The sequence below is a fragment of the Microtus ochrogaster genome, linkage group LG1 (assembly GCF_000317375.1).
Source record: "Microtus ochrogaster isolate Prairie Vole_2 linkage group LG1, MicOch1.0, whole genome shotgun sequence".
Classification (NCBI taxonomy): domain Eukaryota; kingdom Metazoa; phylum Chordata; class Mammalia; order Rodentia; family Cricetidae; genus Microtus; species Microtus ochrogaster.
Genome location: NC_022027.1, coordinates 28,956,121 through 28,979,831, shown reverse-complemented (window position 1 = coordinate 28,979,831; position 23,711 = coordinate 28,956,121). Strand labels below are relative to the sequence as shown.

At 45.3% G+C, this 23,711-nt stretch overlaps 1 protein-coding gene across 9 annotated transcripts in view; it reads left to right on the top strand.

The window, feature by feature from the left end:
* Window positions 1-23,711, top strand: part of Fryl (FRY like transcription coactivator) — a 219,096-nt gene that overhangs the window by 77,308 nt on the left and 118,077 nt on the right. The window contains exon 1 of one of the 9 annotated variants that reach the window (XM_013350787.2): window positions 11,419-11,633. The exons of the other annotated variants lie outside the window; for them this stretch is intronic. Within the exon in view, the coding sequence (XP_013206241.2) occupies window positions 11,561-11,633 (73 nt within the window). The 5' untranslated portion in view covers window positions 11,419-11,560. Of the gene's footprint in view, window positions 1-11,418; window positions 11,634-23,711 lie in introns of those variants that run through there. 9 annotated transcript variants of the gene reach the window in all.

Here is a 23,711-nt window from a genome sequence, read left to right as displayed (position 1 = left end):
GGGGGAACCTCACACCAAGCAAGTGCAGATGTATAGCAGACTTCCTGTAAAAACCCAGAGGGTAAATATCTTAGGGCTTGTAGGCTGTGCATCTCTGTTACCATACCCAGCTTTGTAGAGCCAGGGCAGCCACCGATGATTCATGGGTGACTGTGCAAGACACATCCCAGTGTGGCTTTGTTTACACAAACACAACAGGTTTGCCCTGGGAACCAGAGTTGTCTGACAGTTAAAATATAATAGAGAAAAGGATATTGCTAAGGTCAGGGAGCAGACTTACCTCCCCACGGACGCCACAGACACCAGCAGCTTTGATCAGGTCTGCCATTATAGTTCCTTGTATCTTATGTAGCCCTTAGAAGAGTGTTTTTATCTATAGCAGGTGCTCAGTAAATACCAGTTTGCTATCCATTACCTCACGCTAAACTTCAGGGAATATGACAAGTGGCCATAAAGTCTCTCAAAATTAAAAAAAAAAAAACCAGGCTCCTGTGACCCAGCGACAGTTTTTGGAAGGCCAGCTGGTCTACTCTTTAAAGATAACATCTGTTGGCTCGCCACATTCCCTTTTTGCCCTCAGTGCCCTGTGTGGAGTTCTGCTTTTGTCAACCCCGCCGGTCAATGTCCGTTTCACAATGGAACCCTTTGTCTAGCCAGGCGAGAGTTGGGCTTCCACCCGCCTCTCCCCGTCCTGCCATTTATGTGGATAAGATCCACACTGCCATTTTTCAGTCATAAAATTTATTGAACCCGGCTCTTTGTTAAAAATATCCATGCTGGGTACGGAGGTAGCACCTGTGGTGCCAGCCTGTGGGGGATGGAGACTGTGGGCGTAAGGGTTCACAGCAAACTCTAGAGCAGTCTGGGCTACGTGAGACCCTCTGTCAAGAGAAGGAAAAAGAAAGAATGAAGGGAAGATTCATTATAAAAGGAAGTAAATCTCCAACAAGTATAGATGGGTGGCGCTCAAAATTAGAACCCATCTGCTCGCCTTTGAAGGTGTATTTTTCTAAATTCTGCTTCTGCTAAAGCAAGCATGTCATCATTGATTGATTTAAATTGTTAAATAATAGTCCCAGATACCTTTCAGGTGGAGATTATACCTATTTGTCTGCTCTAATTTATTCTTGTTCCTCCACGTAGACCTTAGATGGATTCTCTGTTTTTAACGTGTAATTTAAGTGCAGGTTGCTCAGTCTTTTACGGTGTGTATAGAAGTATTAGCCGGAACATTTTTCCAGTTCCCTTACTGATGAAACCTGTTAAAAATTCTGAGACTTCTTTGTAGGGAATATAGAAATTCTCATTATTCTTGGACCTCTGAATTTTCCCATTCTATAAGAAAGATAATGTTGCGATGGAGAACGGCTCAGCTGTTTAGGTCAGGTGGCTCACACTGCCTGTTTCTCTAGACCTAAGGGATCTGATGCCCTCTTCTGGTCTCTGTTGACAGTTCCACACACGGTAGTAGTCACACAGATGCACACACATACATGTAAATAAAAATAAAATGGTTAAAAAAAGAAACAAAGTTACCATAAGCACATTTTTTTGTGTGTGTGTGTGTGTGTGTGTGTGTGTGTGTGTGTGTGTGTGTCGCAGGCAGGTGTTTGTGCACATGTACGCACATGACTGTGGAGGGCAGAGGTTGATGTCAGGTCTTTCTCCTTGTTCTCCACCTCATCTTCTTAGGGCAGAGTATTTCCCAGAGACTGGAGTGCACAGCTGGCCAGCCAGCCCTCGTGACTTCCTGTCTGTCACCCCAACACTGTGATTGCAGGCACCCATCTTATTCACCGGCGGTGGGGTTGGAACTCGGGCCTTCATAAGCACTTCAGGGACTGAGCCGCCTCCCCAGCTCCCTTAGTGTAAGCCTCACACGTCACTGTGCTCACCATGGGCGTACCTAAAACTGGTCCCAGTACTCAGAACCTAAAGGCGGAAGGGTCATGAGTTCAAGGCCAGCCCAGATGATACAACAATATGGTGCCTCAAACTACAGTAAACAAAAATCAAGACAAATCACTCAGGGAACTCCTATGAAAAATGAACTGTGACTTTAGAACATTTAAAATAGGGCTTTAAAGACTACTAAAATTTTGAAATTAGACTCTCTCGAATACAGTGCTTTTTAGCACATATTAGCCAGGCATGACCCCTTTTTCTGTGTTGGCTAGCTCGTGTAATGGTATGGACTTGTCTCCATGTTTCCTTCCTAATCCTGAATGATCCACATCTTTGACATGAGGTTTTTTTGTTTGTTTGTTTGTTTTTTGGTTTTTCGAGATGGGGTTTCTCTGTGGCATTGGAGCCTGTCCTGGAACTAGCTCTTGTAGACCAGGCTGGTCTTGAACTCACAGAGATCTGCCTGCCTCTGCCTCCCGAGTGCTGGGACGACATGAGGTTTTTTGTTTGCTTTGTTTTTTGAGTTTTCTCTTTCCAATTGAATACTTACTGAGGAACTGAGAATGCGCAGCAATGTAGGGGTCTCAGAAGACGTGACTTAAGATGCTGAGGGACTCATCAGACGAATAGCAGAGTTCATGTGGTTACATTTATGAAGGGCACTGTACAAGTTGGGAACACCTAGATGGAAGATGAATGATGCCCTTGGGGTCCTCCATCTGAAGATGTGGACCAACGCACTAGCTGAGATGGGCCCAGCGATGAGCAGAGGTATCTCTGCTATGCCTGTGTCTGTGCCCAGAGCTCTGTCCACACTGTCACTGTGGAAGAGGTGTGCTGTGCCCCGGGGACGGCAGAAATGAAATCTTTGAAGGAAATGCTGCTGCTGTTACTTCCTGAGGTTCACATGGAGGGCTCTCTTCAGTGGGACCTTAGTCTTGACATCTGGTGGCTTTCCTTTCTTGGCTGAGACTCTTCCTCCTGTTTGGCTGCAGCCTTCCTAATGGCCCTCTCTCATACAAGAGTGATGTCCATGGTGGTTCTATCGCTGAGCGCTCTAGTTGATCTAGGAGAGAAAGGCACGGATAACTGGAGCCAACTGGAGCCTTTGTTTACCGTGTGTGGAAGGGCTTCCTGTGTGGGGCAGCCCCAGGTCACTCTGTGGTTGTCTGGCACAGAGGCAAACCCTACCAACCTCATGCTCTGAACATGAGGCTCCCAGACTGGAGCCGCAAAGCCTGTTTGGCTAATCCCCAGTTCATAGATGTTCTCTAGTTCTTTCCCAGAGGTCTAGTCCTGCTCCAGACAGCTATGAAGCACACAGTGCAAGCATGTCAGTGTTAGCAATTCTTTTGTTGGGAGTAACCCATATATACGTTATGTTATGTAAATATACATAGGCTAACAGTCTCCAAAAATATAAATTCTAAAAAAAAACCCCACTTGATTCTCACTAACATTGTGTTCAAAACAATTGTTGTTTCAGGCAGTTAAGTTTCTGCTGAGGGTTTTTAAGATCTGGAGAATGCATTTGAAAGATCTTAGAAATAGCAGGTTTTTGGTTTCATTCAGAAATAATATCTTAGCATTGTGCCAAAGGATGGCAAATTGGTATGGTTTGCAAGGGCAAAGAAGAAAGTATTTTTATGGGGTCTGGACTGTTCCTTTCAGAGCAGAGGAAGCATTGTTTTTTAAACGTGTGAAAGATTAAGAAAGAACTGAAAGGGAAAGCTAGGGACAAGTTCAGTTATTTATCAATACCCATGCCAGGAACACACCAGCGATCATACCTCATGGCACCCATGCCAGGAACACACCAGCGGTGTGTGTATTTGTATGTAGGTACATGAGTGCAGGTAACCAGGGTGACCAGAGATGCTAGATCCTTGGAGGTGGAGTTACAGATGTTGTGAGCCACCTGACACAGATGCTGGAAACCAAACTCAGGTCCTCTGGTGTAGCAGCAAGTGTCCTTAACCCCGGAGCCATTTCTGCAGCTCTGGAGTAAAATGGTTTATTTCTACCCAGGGATATATTGTGAGTCACTTTGGCTTTAGCGATTTGTTTTGCCTTAATTAATTGATGGTGCTTGCCGGGGACTGAACCCAGGGTTTGGCGCGTTGGCGCGTGCCTGGCAAGCACCCTTCACTGAACTGCATGTTTAGCCTGCTGGTTAACTTTGGAAAAAACATTTAAAATGAGAAACATTTCTCTCCATGCTCACCGCTCCTGGTGCCCTTCACTTGACTATACGGATGCAAGCCTTCAGTTTCCTGATCGCTTTTCTACCTGAGAACCCTTTAATACTTCTCTCTCTCTTGCTTCTGTGGTGCAGATTTTGTCAGTGATAAATTGTTTCACATTTGGTCTGTTCTGAAAAAATTTTTACTTTTTCTCCCCCAAAGGCACTTTCTCCGAATATAGAGCTCTAGAGTGGCAGCTTCTTTTGTTCATTTTTTTTGTTTGTTTATTGAGTTTTCCAGTAACCATTCCATCTTGGACGTCTTAGATGCGACATCCACATTCATTTTAATCTTTGTTCCCCCATATGCAGTTAATCATTTTCTGTTACTTTACAAACTTCATTACCTCTGGGTTCAGAAGTTTCTGTTGGATTTTGGCATGCACGTGTGTGTGTGTGTGTGTGTGTGTGTGTGTGTGTGTGTGTGTGTGTGTGTTTGCTTGAGAAAACAAGGATCTGTTTGGATCTATCTGTAGTCTTACCAACTTTAGAAGACATGCTGGACTTTGTGTCCCAGTCCTGCACAGATGCCACCTCTACTAAGCTAGATGCACTTGTGGCTTTCCATCTGTTGCTGAGGCTTTGCTCATGCTGTTGTCGTCATCATACCGCGTTTTGTTGTCTGTGCTTCTGTTGGAGAGAGTATGCACCCATTTGTCCAAGTTTACTGATCTTTTTTTTTTTTCTACCTGTAGGATCTGTAATCTATAGGTCCAGCCCAGAGGATCTGCTGGTTTAGATTCACTTGTTCTTATTCTCTTTTATCTATGGTTTAACTTTCTGCAGCTTCTGTGGTCTGAAAATATTGCCTGGAAAATTATAAAAATAAACAATTTATAAGTTCGCATGTCATTTTGCATAGCATTGTGTGAAAGCTTTTGTCTGTCCTGCTTCTTCCTATTTTGCAGTCACTCTTTACTTTGGATTTATCCCTCCCTTTCTTGCCTTCATGATTAAGCTGGGCTTTTGTTCTGGGAAGTAAGTGTTTAGGTGAAGTGTTCTTCTCACCATGGTCTATGAAGAGCACTAGGTCCGTCAGCATAGTTATCACTAATAAAAGCCTCGGTCATAGGCTGGCTTTAGTGGCGTACACCTTTAATCCCTGCAATGGGGAGACAAAGGCAGGCGAATCTCTTGAGTTCAAGGCCTGCCTGGTCCACAGAGTGAATTCCAGGACAGCCAGGGCTACATAGTAAGACCCTGTTTTAAAACAAAGCAAAACAAAACAAAAAAAAACAACCAAACAACCAAAGAGCCCCTTGATCTTCTGGCTTGAGGGAATATCTTCCAGATTTCTCCCTCTTAAAATCATCTTTCTCCTGTTCATTTTCTGTCTCACAGTGAGTGAGCCAAAACACTAGGGAACTGATGCTGGCCCAAGCTCACTAGACACTTACTGTCCGGGCTTTATCTAGGCTGGTTTATGCAGGCATCCTAGGCTCGGCAGATACCCAGACCTTAGCGTCCTGGAACAAAAGCAGGACCCACATTATGTGTGTAATTTAGGTATGGCGAGCCGGCCACTCACGGTAGTTCAGGAGTGGTGGGCACTCTGAAAAGTTCTCAGCTGTCATTCAGAGGCCAGCTTGCCAGGCATCCACTCAAAGGGGGGCATTCAAGCCTCCTCCTTTCTGCACAGTGGAAGATTTTCCTCTTCTTCCTATTTATTTGCCCAGTGGTTTATTTATATCAGCGTCTTAGTCATTTTGTGTTGCTATAATTAAACAGAAGCGAAGGTTTATTTGTTCTGACCCCGAAGGCTTGGAAGTTCAAGACCAGAGGCCGCATGCAGTTTGATCCTCCCTGCTGGTAGAGATGCCCTGTAGAGTCCCAGGGGCTGCAGGCCGCCACTAGTTCAGAATCTCCTACTTGGAGAACCACCTCTTGAGACACTGCTGCCTTGCAGCATGAGGAACCCACCCACCCAGCCTTCTTGAAACTTACCTCCCAAAGTTGGCCTCTTCCCCCTTGGCTGCTCCTCCATCTTGTTTGTTTTTAGCTTTCTTTCCTGACCCTGCAGAATATTCTGGATTTTCCTTGTGTATTTCCTGCCCTGACTCTGGAACCTGATCATTTATCCAAGGAGCTCTCGCCTCTGGTTGGTAGTGACAGCTTTAAGACATCAAACCTTGTAGAAACTTTGAGCAATACAAAGAAGGACAGACAAGACAGAGGTCAGGAGTGAGCACAGTGAGAATCCAGTGCCAGCCAGCGGTACGCACCCACACCATCAACATTTTGTTTTTTTAATGAAGTCCCAAAGCAAAACAGGAGGCTGTTTTTGCAGTTTTTTCCCGTGTTGCATCTCATATTTGGTAATTATGTAACGGACCCGATAGCGTCTTTGTTCTCGAGCCTTTCAATGTCTCCTCCAAGCTCCAGCGAAGAGGAGAATCTCCTGAAGAGGCTGGAATCCGGGGGAGCTGTGGAAGTCTCCAGGAGTGGAAGGGTATTTGACATTTTCCAGAGAGAAGCTCCCGATATTTTCGCTCTTTTCCGTATGTGCTAATTTTGGACACCAGTGTTCAGAGTTTTTGAGACGCTGGTGAAGCTCTTACAATGAGGACAGATCCATGCACTTGAGTCCTTTCCTAAAATGAGTTAGTAGTTAAGGAATTCTCTCAGAACCTGACTTTCCAGTGGAGAGTGTGATATTTTAAGTTAACTCAGACTTTTCCAAGTGCCAGGGAACATTTTGTTCGGATCCCTCCCTTCTAGAGAGCAGGGTTCTGTATGCTTTCCTGGGGGTTTTGCTGGTGTTTCGGTGTATGGAGTCTACCTTCTGCTAAACTGTAGAGTCTTTTGAAAGGGCACTGATTTAATGGGAACCAATTAAAAGGAGGGGGACACCTACCTTCCAACACCTGGAGGGCAAGAGACCCAGCGTGGTCATCATTTGTACCCTGTGTTTGCTGCAGTATCTAGCCCATGGTGGGAGGGTGGCCGCAAAAGGTGGGTCTCTTTTTTTTAAACATGTATTATTTTAAAACATTCTTTGAGAATTTCATAGAGTGTGTTTTTATCATTGCACCCTCCTCCCCCACCGCCTCCCACATTTTCTTCCCCACCACCTCCCAACTTTGTGCCCTTTTCTGTTTGTTTTACTGACCACCCGCCAAATTCAGTTTGTGCTGCTCGTACACTCATTGGTGTGAGGCCACCTACTGGAGTGTGGTCCACCTACCAAGGACCACACCCTTAAAGGAAAGGGACTCTTTCTTTCCCAGAAGTCATCAACTGTCAATAGCTGCTCAGTTGGGTGTGGGGGCTCATGAGCCCCTCCCCAATCAGTGCTGGATGTTGATTGGCTGGATCTTGAGTAGTTCTTCTGTAGGGAACCAGGGCAGCTGTTAGCTTGTGAACAAAGTGCTTCCATCACGCCCAGAAGACACTGTTTTATCCGAATCCTCTCCGACATCCAACTCTTGGAATCCTTCCGCCCCATCTTCCACAGTGAGTGGTCCCTGATCCTTGGGGGAGGCATATGATATAGATACATTGGTGCTGTCTGAGGGCTGTGCTGATGATATGACTGTAGAGCAGAGTTTGATAGTATGGCTATTTGACAGAGCAGTTGTAGACTTTTCCCTGGGACCTATGAGCTCCTCAGCCCTGGTTCTTGGCCAGATTTGCGGTACCAGGCTTATGTTTCCTTTTGTAGAACAGGTTTAAATCCAATCAGAAAGCTGGTGGTTACTCCTATAACATTTGTGCCACTATTGAACCCATGGGCTTATCTTGTCATGCCAGTGACTATAACAATTCATAGGATTCAAGCTGGGTAAGACTGCTGATGACTTTTTTCTCCCAGCTGCTCCTCCCCCCAGTACTGTGAAATCTAGCAGCAAGGAGGAAGCTCACAGATGAATGCCAACTTGATTTCTTCATGTCCTCTGATCAAAGTCAGCAATAGGGTCTGAAGACAAATGGGAATAGCCTGTATTGAAACTATAAATTTCTGGCATTCTAAAACATCATTTTCATAGCCTGAAAAATTGTAGTCTAAAGTGGGAAGAGGAGTATAGCTAAGGGGTGCTTTGCCAAGGCTACATCTAGAAACAGTTCTCTTGCTGTCTTCATGGCAGTGACGTGAAAATACGGAGGATTCCACGTTTACAAAGTGGAAAATGAAAATATGGCGTCTCTGGTAATCCGAAGACCTTGCAATAGGCTATGTCTTGGCTGATGTAATTGATTGGCAGTTTAACAAGAGAGCACTCACTTGAAGAACAATGGCAGTGTCGTTATTTGTGTAACTTAAAAAGAGTATTAGTCATTGAGGGATTGAGAAAGAAATTGGAGCACAGCGGGACTCTTCCATGGCCTTCTACAAGGATTGCTGGGTGTGTATGTGGTGTCCCCCCCCCCCCAAAAGCTAATAGTTTGGTGGTTTGGCAAATAAAAGCATCAGAAGATGTAGAAAGGAAATGCTCCATTAAGTAAGTATTGCTATGGTGTTTGTGATCAGGACTTGAACGAATAACAGTTTATTGTGTTCTTTATACTTTAGAATAAGGTTTGGCTAGAACCAGGCTCTGCTCGTATGCTAGATTAGTCAATATATAAATGGAAAATACCATTTCACCTGCATTGTATTTATAGCGAGCTTCTGATATAAATGGAATGTTTGTGCGTGCGTGTGCGCACACACACATACACACACCTGTGCACATATACTGATTATGTAAAATAGAAACTTCAGATTCTGGCTTATTCTTTTATATCTAAATAGACAGATTTAAAAAGGAAACAGTCCATTTGTAAAGGCAAGAGAAATTTTCTTATTATTTACACCTTTCTCCCAAAGTCACCAGACTAAGTTCTGTATGACACTTGTATACTTCTGAAGGTTTACTAGGAATGAATCTCACTTACTTTTATAGGAAGTTGTAGTCAGACAGTGTCAAGTTGCTTGCTCTTAAGTCTTGGGTGAGCCCAGCGCACCAGGGGCAGCAAGAACATGGCAGAGTACTGGATGCCATGTACCAAGTGGTCCAGTTGCTATGCTTCAGTTCCGAGCTTTGGTGTTTAATGCTGTCGTTTGTTTGGGTTCAGGTGTCCATCCCCCACAGACTTTGGGGAATACTGTAATTAAGAACAAAATGCAAACTGACTTTTGTAAAATCTGTAGTTTTTGTAGCACTGTGTCTGTTCACTGTTAATATACAAGAATAGGATGTGGGCTGGAGAGATGGCTCAGTGGTTAAGGGCATTGCCTGCCCTTCCAAAGGTCCTGAGTTCAATTCCAGGCAACCACATGGTGGCTCACAACCATCTGTAATGAGGTCTGGTGCCCTCTTCTGGCCTGCAGACATACACACAGACAGAATATTGTATGCATAATAAATAAATAAATAAATAAATAAATATTTAAAAAGTGTTTAAAAAAAGAGACACAGGCAAGAATAGGATGTGGGAGGTTGGGCTTTTGGACTGTGGGATATCGTTTGTTCATTTAACTTCTGGATGCCTTGGTTCTTCTTTGAATGAGGGGAAACTCTGCTCTTAGCTGACCTTTAAATTTTTTTTAATAGCTGAAGCAAATGACAGTGATGTGGAGTTGGGGTTTGCGCTTGGTCAGCTTTGGCATCTCAGCATGGGATTATGGTTCCATGTTGGCATGCCACATGTAGTTGGGGTTCCATGTTGGTCAACCCCGTGTCCTGGTGTGGAGTTGGATTCCATGTTGGTCAGTCCTGTGTCCCAGTGTGGAGTTGGGTTCCATGTCAGTCAGCCCTGTGTCCTGGGGGTGGAGTTGTGTTCCTTGTTGGTCAACCCTGTGTCCTGGGGTGGGTTTGGGTTCCATGTCAATCAACCCTGTGTTCTGGGGTGGGGTTGGGTTCCATGTCGGTCAACCCAGTGTCTTGGTGTGGTGTTAGCCTCCATGTTGGTCAGCCTTGTGTCCTGGGGTGGGAATGGGTTCCATATTGGTCAGCCCTGGGTCCCGGTGTGGAGTTGAGTTCTGAGTTAGTCAGCCTTTCCTCCCTTAGTTTAGATTTTCTTGTTAGTTTAAGAATTGGAATGGTCCACATTTGTATCAGATTTCTTGAACTATTCTAAAAACAAAAAGAAACAAAGCAAAAAGCTCACACAGCTTCGGACATCTGCCCCTGTACTGTTGCCGCTGAATATGTCTTAATGAATGCGATTGTCCTTTTGTATGTAGTGAATGGTGTTCATGCATGGGAAGATGTTATTTTAGCCTAGCTAGCAATTTGACCGCAACTGAATTTATTCAGTTATGACTTTGATAATTGCAGTTACTCTCTGTGGTACTTAAAGAATGCAATAATGCAGATGGTTCGCTACAAATGTATTTCTATATATGAGAAGGAACACCTCTGAACACATGCCTCTTGTCCTCTAAAGATGCAGTAAACCGATTGGGGTGAAAGTGCTTTTTCCTCCTGATACTGGCATGAAATGTGATTTGTTTTGGTTGTGTGACCTCATTTTAAAGAGCAGTTATGCTTTGGACAGTGTATTTTCATCTGAGAACCTCTTCCATAGAATGAAGTTGTCCAGATGCGTTTATCTGACCAGTGGATACTTTGTCTGTTCACTGACATTCTGGCTGTCTGTCTTTCATGGGAACTGAATGCTTCATTAAAAATAGAAGAGGCTGCTTTCAAACAGCCCGCTTACCTGACTCTTAGCTCTTTAGAAGAAGTTGCAGGCACCAGAAAACAGCTTGGTCCTGAGCTGAGCGGTTGGAGCTGCCAGAGGAGGCTCAGGCAGTGTTCATGACATCATCTCTCATTCCATTAGGCGGCATTATCTCCAGTGGGGTGAGTGGGCCCGTGGACTCGGTCTCATCGTAAGCATGCTGAACAAAACCCACGGTGGTGGTAGAGAGAATGTACTGCTCAAGTCCCCTAGGAGACTGCTGCACCCCCACCCACCCCTTCGAGGAGGACACCAGCTATTAAAGGAAGACATTAAAGATCTTATGCTAATTCATTTTAAGAAACTGTTTTCAAGGCCCTTTGCTGTGAGGAGAGTTGGCATCAAAGGGCAGGGAGCAGCAGCCTGTGCCTGTTTCCTGGCAGCCCCCCCCCATGAGCTGCAGGCTCCTCAGACTGGCAATCTGAGTGCAAACGGGGCAGGTTTTGTTGGCCACATGCAGGTCGGCACAGAGAAAGGTGAGGGTGTCCTTCAGGGCACTTGGAATCAACTTGTAAGCTTTAATTCAGCTGGGCACCTCATCTGCATCAAGCAGCGCTTCCACTATAGTTGTGCGTCACCGCCAGACTGCATGGTAATGAAGCCGTGGCACTGTGGGCCAGAACTCTGCCGCCCGAGAGAGGCAGGAGGACAGCGGCCGGGAGCCAGAGCCACAGAATTGTTGCTGCCGCTACTGCGGCCGCCGCTGCTGCCACTGCTGCCACAGCTCCTGCAGCCAGCCAAGACACAATGTTGAGTCTACAGGATTCTGTGTGTTTCGAAATTAGCATAAAGTCCTTGTTAAAGTCCTGGAGCAGCAGCTGTGAGTAGAGATGCCTGCTTGGGGGGAATGCTGAGTTGTGAATATTCTTGCCATTCCTTGCATGCCTTCTCCCCAGACCCATCCAGATAGAATCAGAGCCTTGAAAGTACCCTGGAGAGCGTGCTCTCCCGTGGCCATCTGTCAGATGAGAATCTTGAGGTGCACACGCGAGGCGGTTGTGATTTGGGGAGTTAGGTTTCCTTGACGAAATTTGCCAGCCTCGGGCTTGTTCTTGAGTGTGTTATTCTGGCAAAGTTTCTCAGAATCCATCAAAAATGGGGAAGGTGACAAGTCAGCTGGGATTCCTGCAGGGTCGTGCGGGTCCAGGGCCGCTCCACAGTGCTGTTAGCCCCGAGTGTGTGTGCAGCAGCATCCACTGTCTCCAGGCAGCAGGCGGTTTCACAGGCTGGCAGTAACTTTCCTCTGCTGTAACTGAAGTTGCAGCGGGCGGTTGTCATATGTGCTGGAGTTTATGAGAAAGAGCACCAGGAGAATATATTTCCAGTTCACTTACGTCGGGAAGCAAGTGCCATCCTCCCTAAGTCCTTCCCTCAGATGATTTGGCAGAAATACTGGTTTCATTTAGTCTGTTTTCAGTGGTTACTTTTTCTCTGAAAAACCCTCAGAGCACTTACGATAAGATTTATCATCTCCGACTCTTTACTCTGCTGCCAAAGTAATCATCACCATCAACTTAGGAGATCAGAGTAATGAATTGCGCGAGCTCCAGCCTTGTTATCAGGACTGTTTTATGCAAAGAAAATTGAAGCGTAGAAAAATCGTGACTCTCCCAAGGTCATGTAGGTAGCAGAGAGCTGGGGGCACAGAATCCCTTCGATCTCGCTTCTAACTGTGCTGCTGGTGCCCAAGTAGCCTAATGAATCAAACATGAGAGATTAAATTTAAAGTCTTTCCTGCCCAGCTCTTTATGAGAAGACTTATTTAATGGAGTTTTGTTTCATAAGCCAATGAGATGCAAGTCCAAATGCTGACATGAAGGAGAGCTCACTGCAGACATTCTGAAGGGGTCTGCCTCGCCTGGCTGTGCCTTTTGACTTCATTGATTTCTGGTCTGTTAAGTAGTTCTTTTCACACGCAGATGCCACCTTGCCCGATGGCAGGAAACTGTTAGTTTTAGGAGAGTTTTCAAGTGAGTGAACATAGTTGAAATATTGGGGGACTCAGGAGGTTGATCGAGCTCAGTATGTAGATAGCTCAGAGTTAGTAATCCTTCTGGCTTCCCCTTCTCCTGTCCTCAGCACACTATCTATAGCGAGCCGACCAAAGGCGTAATTAGCACACTCACGTAGAAGAACAGCCTATTATGTCACAGCAGCTGCTCACAGAGCAACTTAGTGTACTATCTGTCCCGCAGCCAGGCACAGCCACAGCCAAATCTGGTTTAGTCATGTTCCCTGAATCTGAGAGTGAACCCAAAGCAGATGCTCGCGAAGCCTCGGGTTTTTAGCTGTGCCAGTAGGAGAGAGATTCAGTGGCTGGGTAACGCGTTGCCCTTGGGCATTCATCCTGCATATCGAAGATGGTTTCAGAGTTACAAAGCAATGTGTTAATATTGAAAATATATCGCCAGGGTCAGGGTTTAGTAAGGCCCCAACCATGTCTGCCTGAGGCCTGGGAAATGGGCGGGTGTCTTTAATTTGGTCAGTATCAGTGTATGTCAGCACAGAAGGGGCGGGGTTATTAAGACCTGTCTCTTTCCAGGGATTCTTTCCTCACACCAACACTTTTGAATCAGCCAGCATGGATTGAGTGTATGCTGTGGGATCCAGAAGGAAGCAGATGGGTCTCTGCTCTCTGTGAGCTTACTCAGGGAGAGGTCGCCCGTCATGACAGTTACAGTGAGGTGGTCGAGAGGTGACATGCATACCCCCGTGACTACCAGCTGATGGTGGCCCGTGAAATGACCTGGGAGGACAGGGGTGGAAAAAGTGGCATTAACACAGGGGTGGGGGATACAGAGAGGGAGGAGGCTTTTCAGTGCTTATTTTGGAGTACTGGGATATTCCCTAGGTTCGCAGTCAGGCTTGGTTGGCATCCAGGACTTTGTGACCCAGAGACCAGGGTTTGTTAGTGAGCCCCTTCATTCCACTCCTTTAGTCATGGCCCAGACTTGTCCCTCCACCTTCTGAGTTTCCTTGTGATCTCCTGGCTGTTCTGGCATACACACACACACACACACACACACACACACACACACACACACACCCGCATAAATGCACACACACCCTTCCTCCCAGTGGGCGGGGACATGGCCACCTGGATTATCTCCATCATATCCTTTTTACATCCTGTTTGTAGCTTCTGTTTGCTGCTAAAGGTTCTTTTTAAACTGCCTTCCCTTAAAGTCCTTCCCTTCCCTACCAGTCTTTCTGTTCCCTGTAGAATAAAGTTTTCCCTCTTGTAGCTTCTGTCCATCCCATCTGTCTCTTGCCATTCTCACCCCACTCTGGGAGCGTGCTGCTCTGCTGTGGCTGGTTCCGTTCCCCCTGCTACCCATTCCCTGTCTGCTCCACAGTGCACCCCATCCTGTCTGCTCCACAGTGTACCCCATCCTGTCTGCTCCAAGTGCACCCCATCCTGTCGGCTCCACAGTGTACCCCATCCTGTCTGCCCCACAGGGCACCCCATCCTGTCGGCTCCACAGTGTACCCCATCCTGTCTGCTCCACAGTGCACCCCATCCTGTCTGCTCCACAGTGCACCCCATCCTGTCTGCCCCACAGGGCACCCCATCCTGTCTGCTCCACAGTGTACCCTATCCTGTCCCATCCTGTCTGCTTTGCACGAAACACGTCATCTTCGTCACCCATCCTTGCCGTCAGTCTCGCTGCATCTGTCCTGTGCTTCCCTTTGGGCGTCGTTGGTCATTGCCACCCCCTCCCGCCTCTCCCTCTCTGCTACTTGATTGTGCTCTCCTCGGGGTATAGATTGGTTGTCTTTTTGTTTTTCTTTGTATACTTATTGCTTCGCTGCGCTCTAGGAAATGTCTGAGCACCTAACAGAGCAGGTAAAGATGTAGTCATTTTTTTTGGAATAAATTAACAAATAGCATAGACGATAAGAAGGTAAATATATGGCCCGCCTCCTGTTATCTGATTATTAAATGACATGCTCTGGACACATGTTCTTATGAACAGAGCTAATGGACTCCATAAGCTATATGTGTGTGTGTGTGTGTGTGTGTGTGTGTGTATATATATATATATACACATGCATGCATATATATATATACATTATATAGTAATAATTGCAAAGGTAATGAATTTGGGATTGGGAACATGGGGGAGCTGTGGGGTGAAGGTAAGGTAGATGCAGTGCTCATGTAAGATGTTCTCAAAAAGTAAAATATATAAAAAAGAATAAACAGAAAAAAACTTAAAAGTTTAGAAAATATTTTATGTTAACACTCCCCTCAGGGGAACAATTCCTGGGGCAAAGTTGTATGAAACCATACCACGGTGATCCAAAAAAAATAATAATTTATTACGTTCCATTTAGTGAATTTCTTGGGGAGAGCAGAGAACAACAGGATTTGTTAGGTAGCTTTAAAAAAAAAAGAGATGAAAAAGAAATCCCACTAAATTTTTATTTCAAATGTTGCCCGCACCCCCCTCAAGAGTAAAGGAAAAAGAAAGAAAAATCTCGCGTCTTCCTGACTCGCTGGACCCTAACCACAGTGCCTGTCATTGACAGTAGCAGACCTTCTTTACATGATGTGCTTGCCTGGTTCCTGGTAGGTCAGATGCTACGTTGGGTTCTAATGGCAGAGGCCCTCGAGCTGGACTGCTTAGCTGGCGGAATGTCCATGCAGCCCTACTGAAGTTTGCTGAAAGCTGAGCCTTTGTCTTCCTGTAACAATGAAGCCACATTTGTGTGGCCTAAATTCAGGGCTTGACTCTGCGCCAACACTGTCAGGCATCACTCTTTTAAACAACAGCAGCAGCAACAACAAACAGAGTCAGGGACATTCTGTGAAACCAGCTGCACATAGAGGGTGTTGTTCTTTACAAACTTGGTAGAGTCCCCCCTCTCCCTCCCAAACTGATAAGGCCAGGCAAGCTTCCGCCTCTTCCGTTATTATCTGTGGTATTGGTGAAGGGGGCAGATGTGTGGACAGTACCTTCTGTGAACGTATTTTTAGAATTATCTCTGCTTACATAATCTTACATGGCAGCTAGTATTTCAAAGGGTTCCGTTTTTATCACAGACAGTAGAAGAGATAAATTGACCCAGTTTAACCATCTTGTACATTAGGATGTGAATTCGATATGGTGTGTTAAGGGACTAAATTTGCATAGATTGCTTGGATTGGCACAATGGAGTAAGTCTTAAATAGCTTTTAGTACTCAGAAATGTTGTTCCTGGATCACAGATGGGTGATCCCCACCCGCATCATACTTTCTATCTAAATTTCTTAAAATCATAATGGTCTTTGAAGTAAAACTTTGCATTTATTGCAGAACTTTGGGGGCCTGGTCTGATGTATAGTTTGTGTGTTTGTGTGCGTGTACATGCATGCCCTCATGTTACACACACATTCATAAGCCCCCCATTCAATCACGATGGCCTGATGAGGAATACCCTGATTCTAAAAATAGCTCAGTCACAGTATGATCTACTTTGTGTCCTGTTGCTCCTCTAGACACTTGGTATAACAGCGTCATACAGTGCTGCAGCATGTATTGGCACTTCATTACCTTTTATGGCTGAATAAATTCCATTGTGTGAATAGCAAATATAGCACATTTTCAATATCCATTCATCAGCTGACAGATTTCTGATTTTTCTGTTTCTTTAAGGTTCAGATAGCCTAAAGAACGTTAAGGCCCCTTGCCTGCCCTCCAGTCCTACACACCTACATGCTTCCTTTAGTCTTTCATAGTTTATTAGGGACTTCCGGTGCAGTGCTGCTTGAGCAATTTTGAAGGAAGAGTCAGGTAGGAGCAGTTCAGGAAAAGCATAGAATAGACAGAAGAGCTGTCAGGTGCAGGAGACTGGACGGGTTGTGGCTGACTTGGCTGGAGCGTCGGGAGTGGGGAAGAGTGGGGGCCAAGGCTGGATCGGTAGCTGGGGCTAGACCACAGAGGATCTTGAAAACCTTCTCAGGGATTTTGATTTGAAACTAAATGGGGAACCATTGATGACAATGGCTGAGTCAGTTCAATCAAGTGTGGGATGGGGAAGGGAGAGAGTGGAGAGAGAGACACACTGCGTGTGGTTATGAGTTAGAATGCCCCTGTAGTAGGCACGAGAGAGGAAGGTTAAACAGAGGGCAGTGTCTTTATGTTACAAATACAGAATTATTTTATGGAAGACACTCTTCTAAGTCCATTACAGAATGTCAGCTCATTTAGTCATAGATGCAAGACATTGAAGAGGTAGAACATTAAGTCTTGGCTGTGACAGGGGAGGTGCTGGGTCTTGTCAGCGAGGTTCCTCTGAGGCCATTCTGTAGGGTGGCGTTTCCATAGCCACCCATTCCAGTGATTTAGCTGTTGAGACTGCATGTTGGTTGTCATGAAAAATAATCAATCCCTCCCTGCTTGTTGCCCTGAAGAGAAGTCTTTATTTTAGGAGATGGATCCTAGACAGGAAGCCAGCTCAGTGTTCCTCTGCGTGTGAGCTCTTTGTGATGTGCTTCTGATAGGACTGGCCTTGGAGTCAAGCCTGCTTTATCTTTTTTTTTTTTTTAATATTATTCTAAATCCTTAAACTAGACCTACCTCATTTGGTAAAATAAGATTGTGGTTTTTAAAAAGTATAGCTGGTTACTTATTGAATGTTTGTGTTTATTATTTTTTTTTAACCTGCTAAATTTTAGAATAAGAACAGAGTATAAGAATGAAATACGAAAGCTGGGCCTTTAATCCCAGCACTGGGGAGACAGAGGCAGGCAGATCTCTGTGAGTTCGAGACCAGCCTGGAGCAAGTTCCAGGACAGGCTCCAAAGCTACATAGAGATGTCAGATGTCTTGAAAAACAAACAAAAACAAAAAGAAAGAAAGAGAAAGATAGAAAAAAAAGAATGGAATACATAATCAGGAAACTCTAACAAGAACGCCACCACATTTGTGGGCGACTGAGACTCTACACAAAGTTCAGTGTGGTTTCCCTGTGAAATTTTGAGTGCCTGCTTCGTAAAGCATAGCCGGTTGTGACTGTCCCCTTTCCTGTGCCCTCTGTTAAGGTGGTTTATGAACTGTCGTCTGTCAGATGGTGGGTCCTATCTTGTGCTAAGGTATGGAGCCCAGAAGAGTCCTGTTCACTCATCCAGCTGCCTCTCCCCCAGCCCAAGGGCACCGCAGACTCTGGTCCTAACGCACCCTCCCCTCTAGGCCAGTGGTTCTCAACTTTATGCCACAACCCTTTAATACAGTTCCTCATGCTATGGTGACCCCCCAACCATGAAATTACTTCCGTTGCTACTTCATAACTGTCCTTTTGCTACTGGTATGAATCGTAAGGGAAGCGTCTGTGTTTTCTGATAGTCTTAGGTGACCCCTGTGAAAAGGGGTGATGATCCACTTCTGGTTCCTGCTCTTTCTTCCTTTGTCAAACTCTGTTGGGTCACTTCCTGCAAATAAGGTGTCTGCTTTGCTCTTGTGGTTTTAGAAAACAAAGCCAGACAACCTGGAAAAAACCGTAACCCTACCGAATCCACCAATGGGTCCTTTCCATGGTTGAGCCCTGGTTGAATGTCTTCCTGCCTGCTTGCTTCCTGTTCGTGTGCGTTCTGCACCTGTTTGCTGGACCCCTCGTCACTACCCTACTTTGCAGATACCGTGTTCCGTCTCTCCTTATTGGACTTCTCGTGTCCTCAGCGTGGCTGCCGTTCATCCCTTCTACACCTTTGTGGGGCAGAAGCCTTGGCAGCCAGTAGCTCCTCTGGATGCCCTTGGCACTGATGACTTAGATCTCAAACATGATGCCTGAGAGGCATCTGGCTCACTGTAGGCATGACCAGTGTCCAGGCTGTCACGTCACTGGCGTATGGTACATTCCACTGCTGGTGGAGTTCTTGAACTTCTCTTCTAGAAATAAGCGTATTTGCATCTTTCTCACCGTTAAGAAGAAACTTCCTAGACATGGGTGGCTAGCCTTTTACAGATGGTGTGGTGTCCCAGGACTGTATGAGTTGTTTTTCATTTTTCATATTATTTTCTATTTTTTAAAATTTAGCCATTAGAGAAGGAAAGTTTTTATCTCCTTCAGAAAGAGAACTACAGAAAAATCCACTTGAGTGAATAGGAAAGGCTCTGGAAGCCAAATCCTTTTCTTAAAATTATTTATTTATTTTTATTTTATGTGCATCAATGTTTTGCTTGCAAGTATATCTGTGTGAGGGTGTCAGATCTCCTGGAACTGGAGTTACAGACAGTTGTGAGCTGCCATGTGGGTGCTGAAAATTGAACCCTGGTCCTCTGGAAGAGCTGCCAGTGCTCTTAACGGCTGAACTCTCTCTCCAGATCCTAGAAGCCTAAAACTAAAGGACTAGATCTTTCCTTGGGAAGGTATGGTATCTTACATATGGCCAGAATTCACAGTAGGAAAGCATTTAAATTGCTTTATAACTTGTATTTTCAGTTACCTGATTAGCACATGATAATTAGTGTAGGATGAAGAGATAAATAATAATTTTTAACAGATACTTGACTAACAGTGTTATAGCAAGCGGAGACCCACACTACACACAATTAATGAATACCATTTTATTTAAGCTGGTTTCTCATAAAAGTTTGGAACAGGATGTGCATGACTCATCTTTACTATCGGGAGACTGAGAGAGAGGATGATTCCAATATAGTGGTCTTGAGTGTGCTCAGCGATCAAGTTATTGGTGTGATTTACGCTGTGGTTGGCACACGGAGCCTCTGGTGGTTGGGATGGGGAGTGGTCTGCCCCTTCATCTCCCAGGAGAAAGAATTTGAGAAAGTATGGCAGATATTATTACCAGCTTCTAAACTCAAAAGTTAGCCAGGGGCTGGCAGACGGCTTACGGCTGACCATAACTTGCCATAGAAGCATGCACATGAGTTCTGATCCCCTGAGCATGCGTGTGAGTTCTGGTCCCCTGAGCTCACAGGGAAGCCAGGGAGGTGTGACACCTGCCTGTGATCCCAGTACATACCCCACACATACGTGTACTCTGCCACATGTGGATATGTAGATACCATGCACACGCTCATCAGCTTAAAAATGCAGTAGTGGGTGACTTTAAGTAAGCTTAAGAGTTGATAGGTAGACTAGATAAAGAATGTGCATTAGGCGTAGAGAAGAATTGATAATTATTCTAGAGTATATAATTTAAATTTTGCCCCTTGAAATCACAGATAATGACAAGCAGAGGAGGGTGGAGCACCAAGATAAATAGCTGAAGGCATGGACAGTGATCAAAATGGTTAAAACCTTGAAAAAGCCAATTCATCAAGCTTTCTAATAGGAAATAAGAGAATCATATTTGTCTGTGTCCTATTGGTTGGTCCTTTGTTTTTTATGCTCATGCTCCATGACATACAGCTATTTAAATATCCCCGTACTACCTGGTAATATTATATGACAGGTTTCTGTACTTACAGAGCTTCAGAAACGCAATGGTCGAAATTAATTCTAACTGCGGTCATAGTGTTGAGTCGTTGTTCTTTAGTGTAAGGCAGTGACCCTTCTTACGCTCACTGTTAGCAGCTTCCAGAAACTTTGGATGCCAGGACCCCAACTCCGCTACGTCTGTTTGTGATTTAAGACGTTGCCGGGGATGGGCAGCAGAGTTGAACCTCAAGCCAGGAGGCTTAGCTTTGCCAGAATGCCAACTATGGATCTGAAATGTCTCTCAGAGGGTGAAGTGATAATAAATCTTGCTACAGATAGATTCTTTTCAGGGGTTTGCCAGTTTCCTAATTTGCTCTGAGGAACGTGCCAAGTGGATGTTAGTGCTGCAGCTGGCCTGTGGTCCCTCGCTGTCCTTGAGTAAGCTCATAGGGTGAATTCTCATTTGCACGGCGAACCAATGCTGAGGGCTGCAGGGCCAGCATGCCCACAGCTCGCGCAGAATGCTCACTGCCTCAGCCAGCAGTGTGTGAAGTGTTCTAACTCCTTGCATCTCCCCCACAGTAGCTACGGTTATTCTGTTCAGCCAGTGTGTTCGATTTACTCCCATACAGAGTTAAATCCCATTATCATGCTAGTTCGCTTTTTTTTGGGTGGTTTGTCCGTCTGCTGCCAGTTTCTCTCCACAGTGTCGTCTTTTTTTTATGGTGCTTTCAAATGCGTCATTGAACGCTTTATATTTCCTTTCATGTATCAGTACTTTTCAAAATTGCTCTTTCTTGTTTGTGGTATTATTTTCTTTAAGTATTTTAAGTGGTTTGTGAGGCTAGATGAAATTTTTAAGTTGTTTTTATTATATCTTATTTATTCCTCGGTGTGTGTTGGGGTGTGCAGCTCACAGTGGGAGTCTTGCAGTCAGATGACAGATTACAGGGGTTGAACCCTCTCCCTCTCCCCTGGGGGCCCCGGGGGTCAGGCTGGATGGAAAGTATCCTTTCTGCCTCTTTCGGGATGTTCCCTGAGCCTCAGTAGAGTGTTGATGGCTGAGACTCACGGTTACTTATCCACAGTACTTTGACTAGTTATAAGTCTTTGCCATCACCACACTCAAAGAACCTTCTCCTTCTCCCACGAAGACCAAGAGCAGCTTGTGTACAGAACGAATTCCAGACACGGCTGTGCAGGGCTAAAAAGTAAAATTCTCCATGCTTTAACAACTCTTTCTCCTCTTATTTTCTATTTATGAGTGGAAGATTTTTTAAAATCCATCCTTATTTCTTGATAATTATAGTATAGAAAGTTTTGCGTATTTTTAAAATATCTATAAGAGTGTTTGGTTTTCTTTTTTCTTTTGGTTTTTCTAGACAGGGTTTCTCTGTGTACCGCTGGCTGTCCTGGAACTAGCTCTGTAGATCAAGCTGGCCCCAAACTCACAGGGATCCACCTGTTTCTGTCTCCTGAGTTCTGGGATTAAAGAAGTTTGACACCACTGTCCAGACAGTTTTCTTATGTTGTTGCATTTACGTATATTACCTATAGCCTCCAGAATGGTAGTAAACAATAAGGCCTAAGTCAGCATCTTTATTTTGTTTCTATTTTTAATAGAGATGGGTTTTACGCCTTGAAACCTACCCGCTTTTCATCATAACAAGATGCCTGAGACAATTGCTTGTAAAGAGAAAGGGTTTATTATGGCTCCTAGATTGTGGCTGGATGAGCCCACCATTTCTAAGCCTCTGTTAGGGCCATGTGGTGAAGCAGAGACCCAGAAAGGAAGAGGATATGGCTAGCCAGGGTCCCGCAGTTCCCTGGGGGAATGCTTCTAGTTATGCCACCATGTCCTCCCTCCTCGGTATCACTACCATTTGAACCAGGCCCACCACCACACTTAACATCTAAACTGTGGCATTCTGATGCCAGCCCCAAAGGATCATATCTATGCCTAAGTACAAAATGTTTCCCATCTGTACCCAAGTCCCTAAAGTGTTAATAATGTTCTGGCATTGCCCAAAAGTCCAAGTTCATGGTCTCCTTTGTGACCGAAGGCAAACTTAACTGTGAGCCTTTGCAAAAAAAATCAGAGAGAATTACACTTCCCAGTTACGTGTGCCTGTTACAAGTTACAGGCACAGAGTGAGCTATTTCAGAAGCCAGAACTAGGAAAGTGGTTAGAGGCACTGGCTCCAGGCGGGGCAGAAGCACAGGGTCAGCACTAAATCCTAGCGCTTCCTATGGAGGACAGGGCCTGTTGGAGGGAGTGGGTTCCCAGGGTTTGCGTGTTTTGCTCCTCTGGCCTCATCCGTTGCATGTGACTTGTCTCTTGGGCAGGTGTTTGCGGGTTGTCTGCAGCTTGCTATAGGAGGTTTTGCGCCATGCTGACACCTCTACGTTCTTGGGGGTATCCAGACTTCACAGTTCACCTTCCTTAGGCCTAGCTGAAGGGACTCACGCTAACTTGGAATCTTGGTGGAAGCTGCCATCGCTCTGTGACTTGTGTATTCCGCGTGCTTGCACAGCCGGCGTCCTGTGTATGGTGCCAGGTTCTGCTGTCAGTACCAGCTGAACCTGGGCCTGCCTGAGCCACAGCCATTGCAGCCTTGGAATATTTCACTGGGCCTTCGGGTCGGGGCGGGGTACCTCATAGCTCTGTTCTGAGAAGCACTCAGCCAGCAAAGCCTTTGAAACAAATCTATATGACCACATTTCCAGTCTTGAGTGGACTTGTTGATTTGGTGGCTACTCCTGAGGCAGCTTTCCAAGGGTCTCGGTACAAACACCATGGCTTCTCTGTTAACCTTCCCAGGGTTAACAGTGCTATGCTGCTTAACTGGACCATGGCATACACTGCTTTTCTGGCCAAGTTGTGAACTTGCCAAAGCTTTCCACGTTGCCTTTTACGTTATTTGAGATCAGGTCTCACTGTGTAACACAGGCGGTGAGTTTGCAATCCTCCTGCTTCAACCTTTAATCCCAGACCTTTGTAAGTTTTTTTTTTTTTTTAAATACTCACTGAGTCAATTTAGTGCTGTTCTTATGCACATGGGTGTGGTGCCAGCCACTGGAGCATGGCAACCCACCAAGAGCCACACCCCTGAAGAAAATTGACTCTCCCTGGCCCGGCAGCCCTCAGTTGGCAGTAGCTCCCAGCTAGCTGTGGGGCCTCATGAGCCCCACGCCCGCCAGCCAGCATATTCTTTAAATACTGCCTTATCTCTGGGTTTCTAGGATGACTTGAGCCGAGCTCCATTCGGAGTCAAGACCATCATAACTGGAATTCTCTAGCCAAGTAAATAATGGGTTATTTAGAAGATGGCTCGTTTTCCTTGAGCTTTGGAATATAGAATATTTCTGTGGAAGATTTCAAATAAAAAAAAAACATTGAACACATGCCAGAGATGTCACAGGACTTCTATGTTTAGAAACTGTTTTTAGTGGAAATAGTTTCAATTAGGATAAATAAACATTTTTGAAACAGCTGCTCAGAGAACAAGCAAAAGTTTTAATTATGTTACCC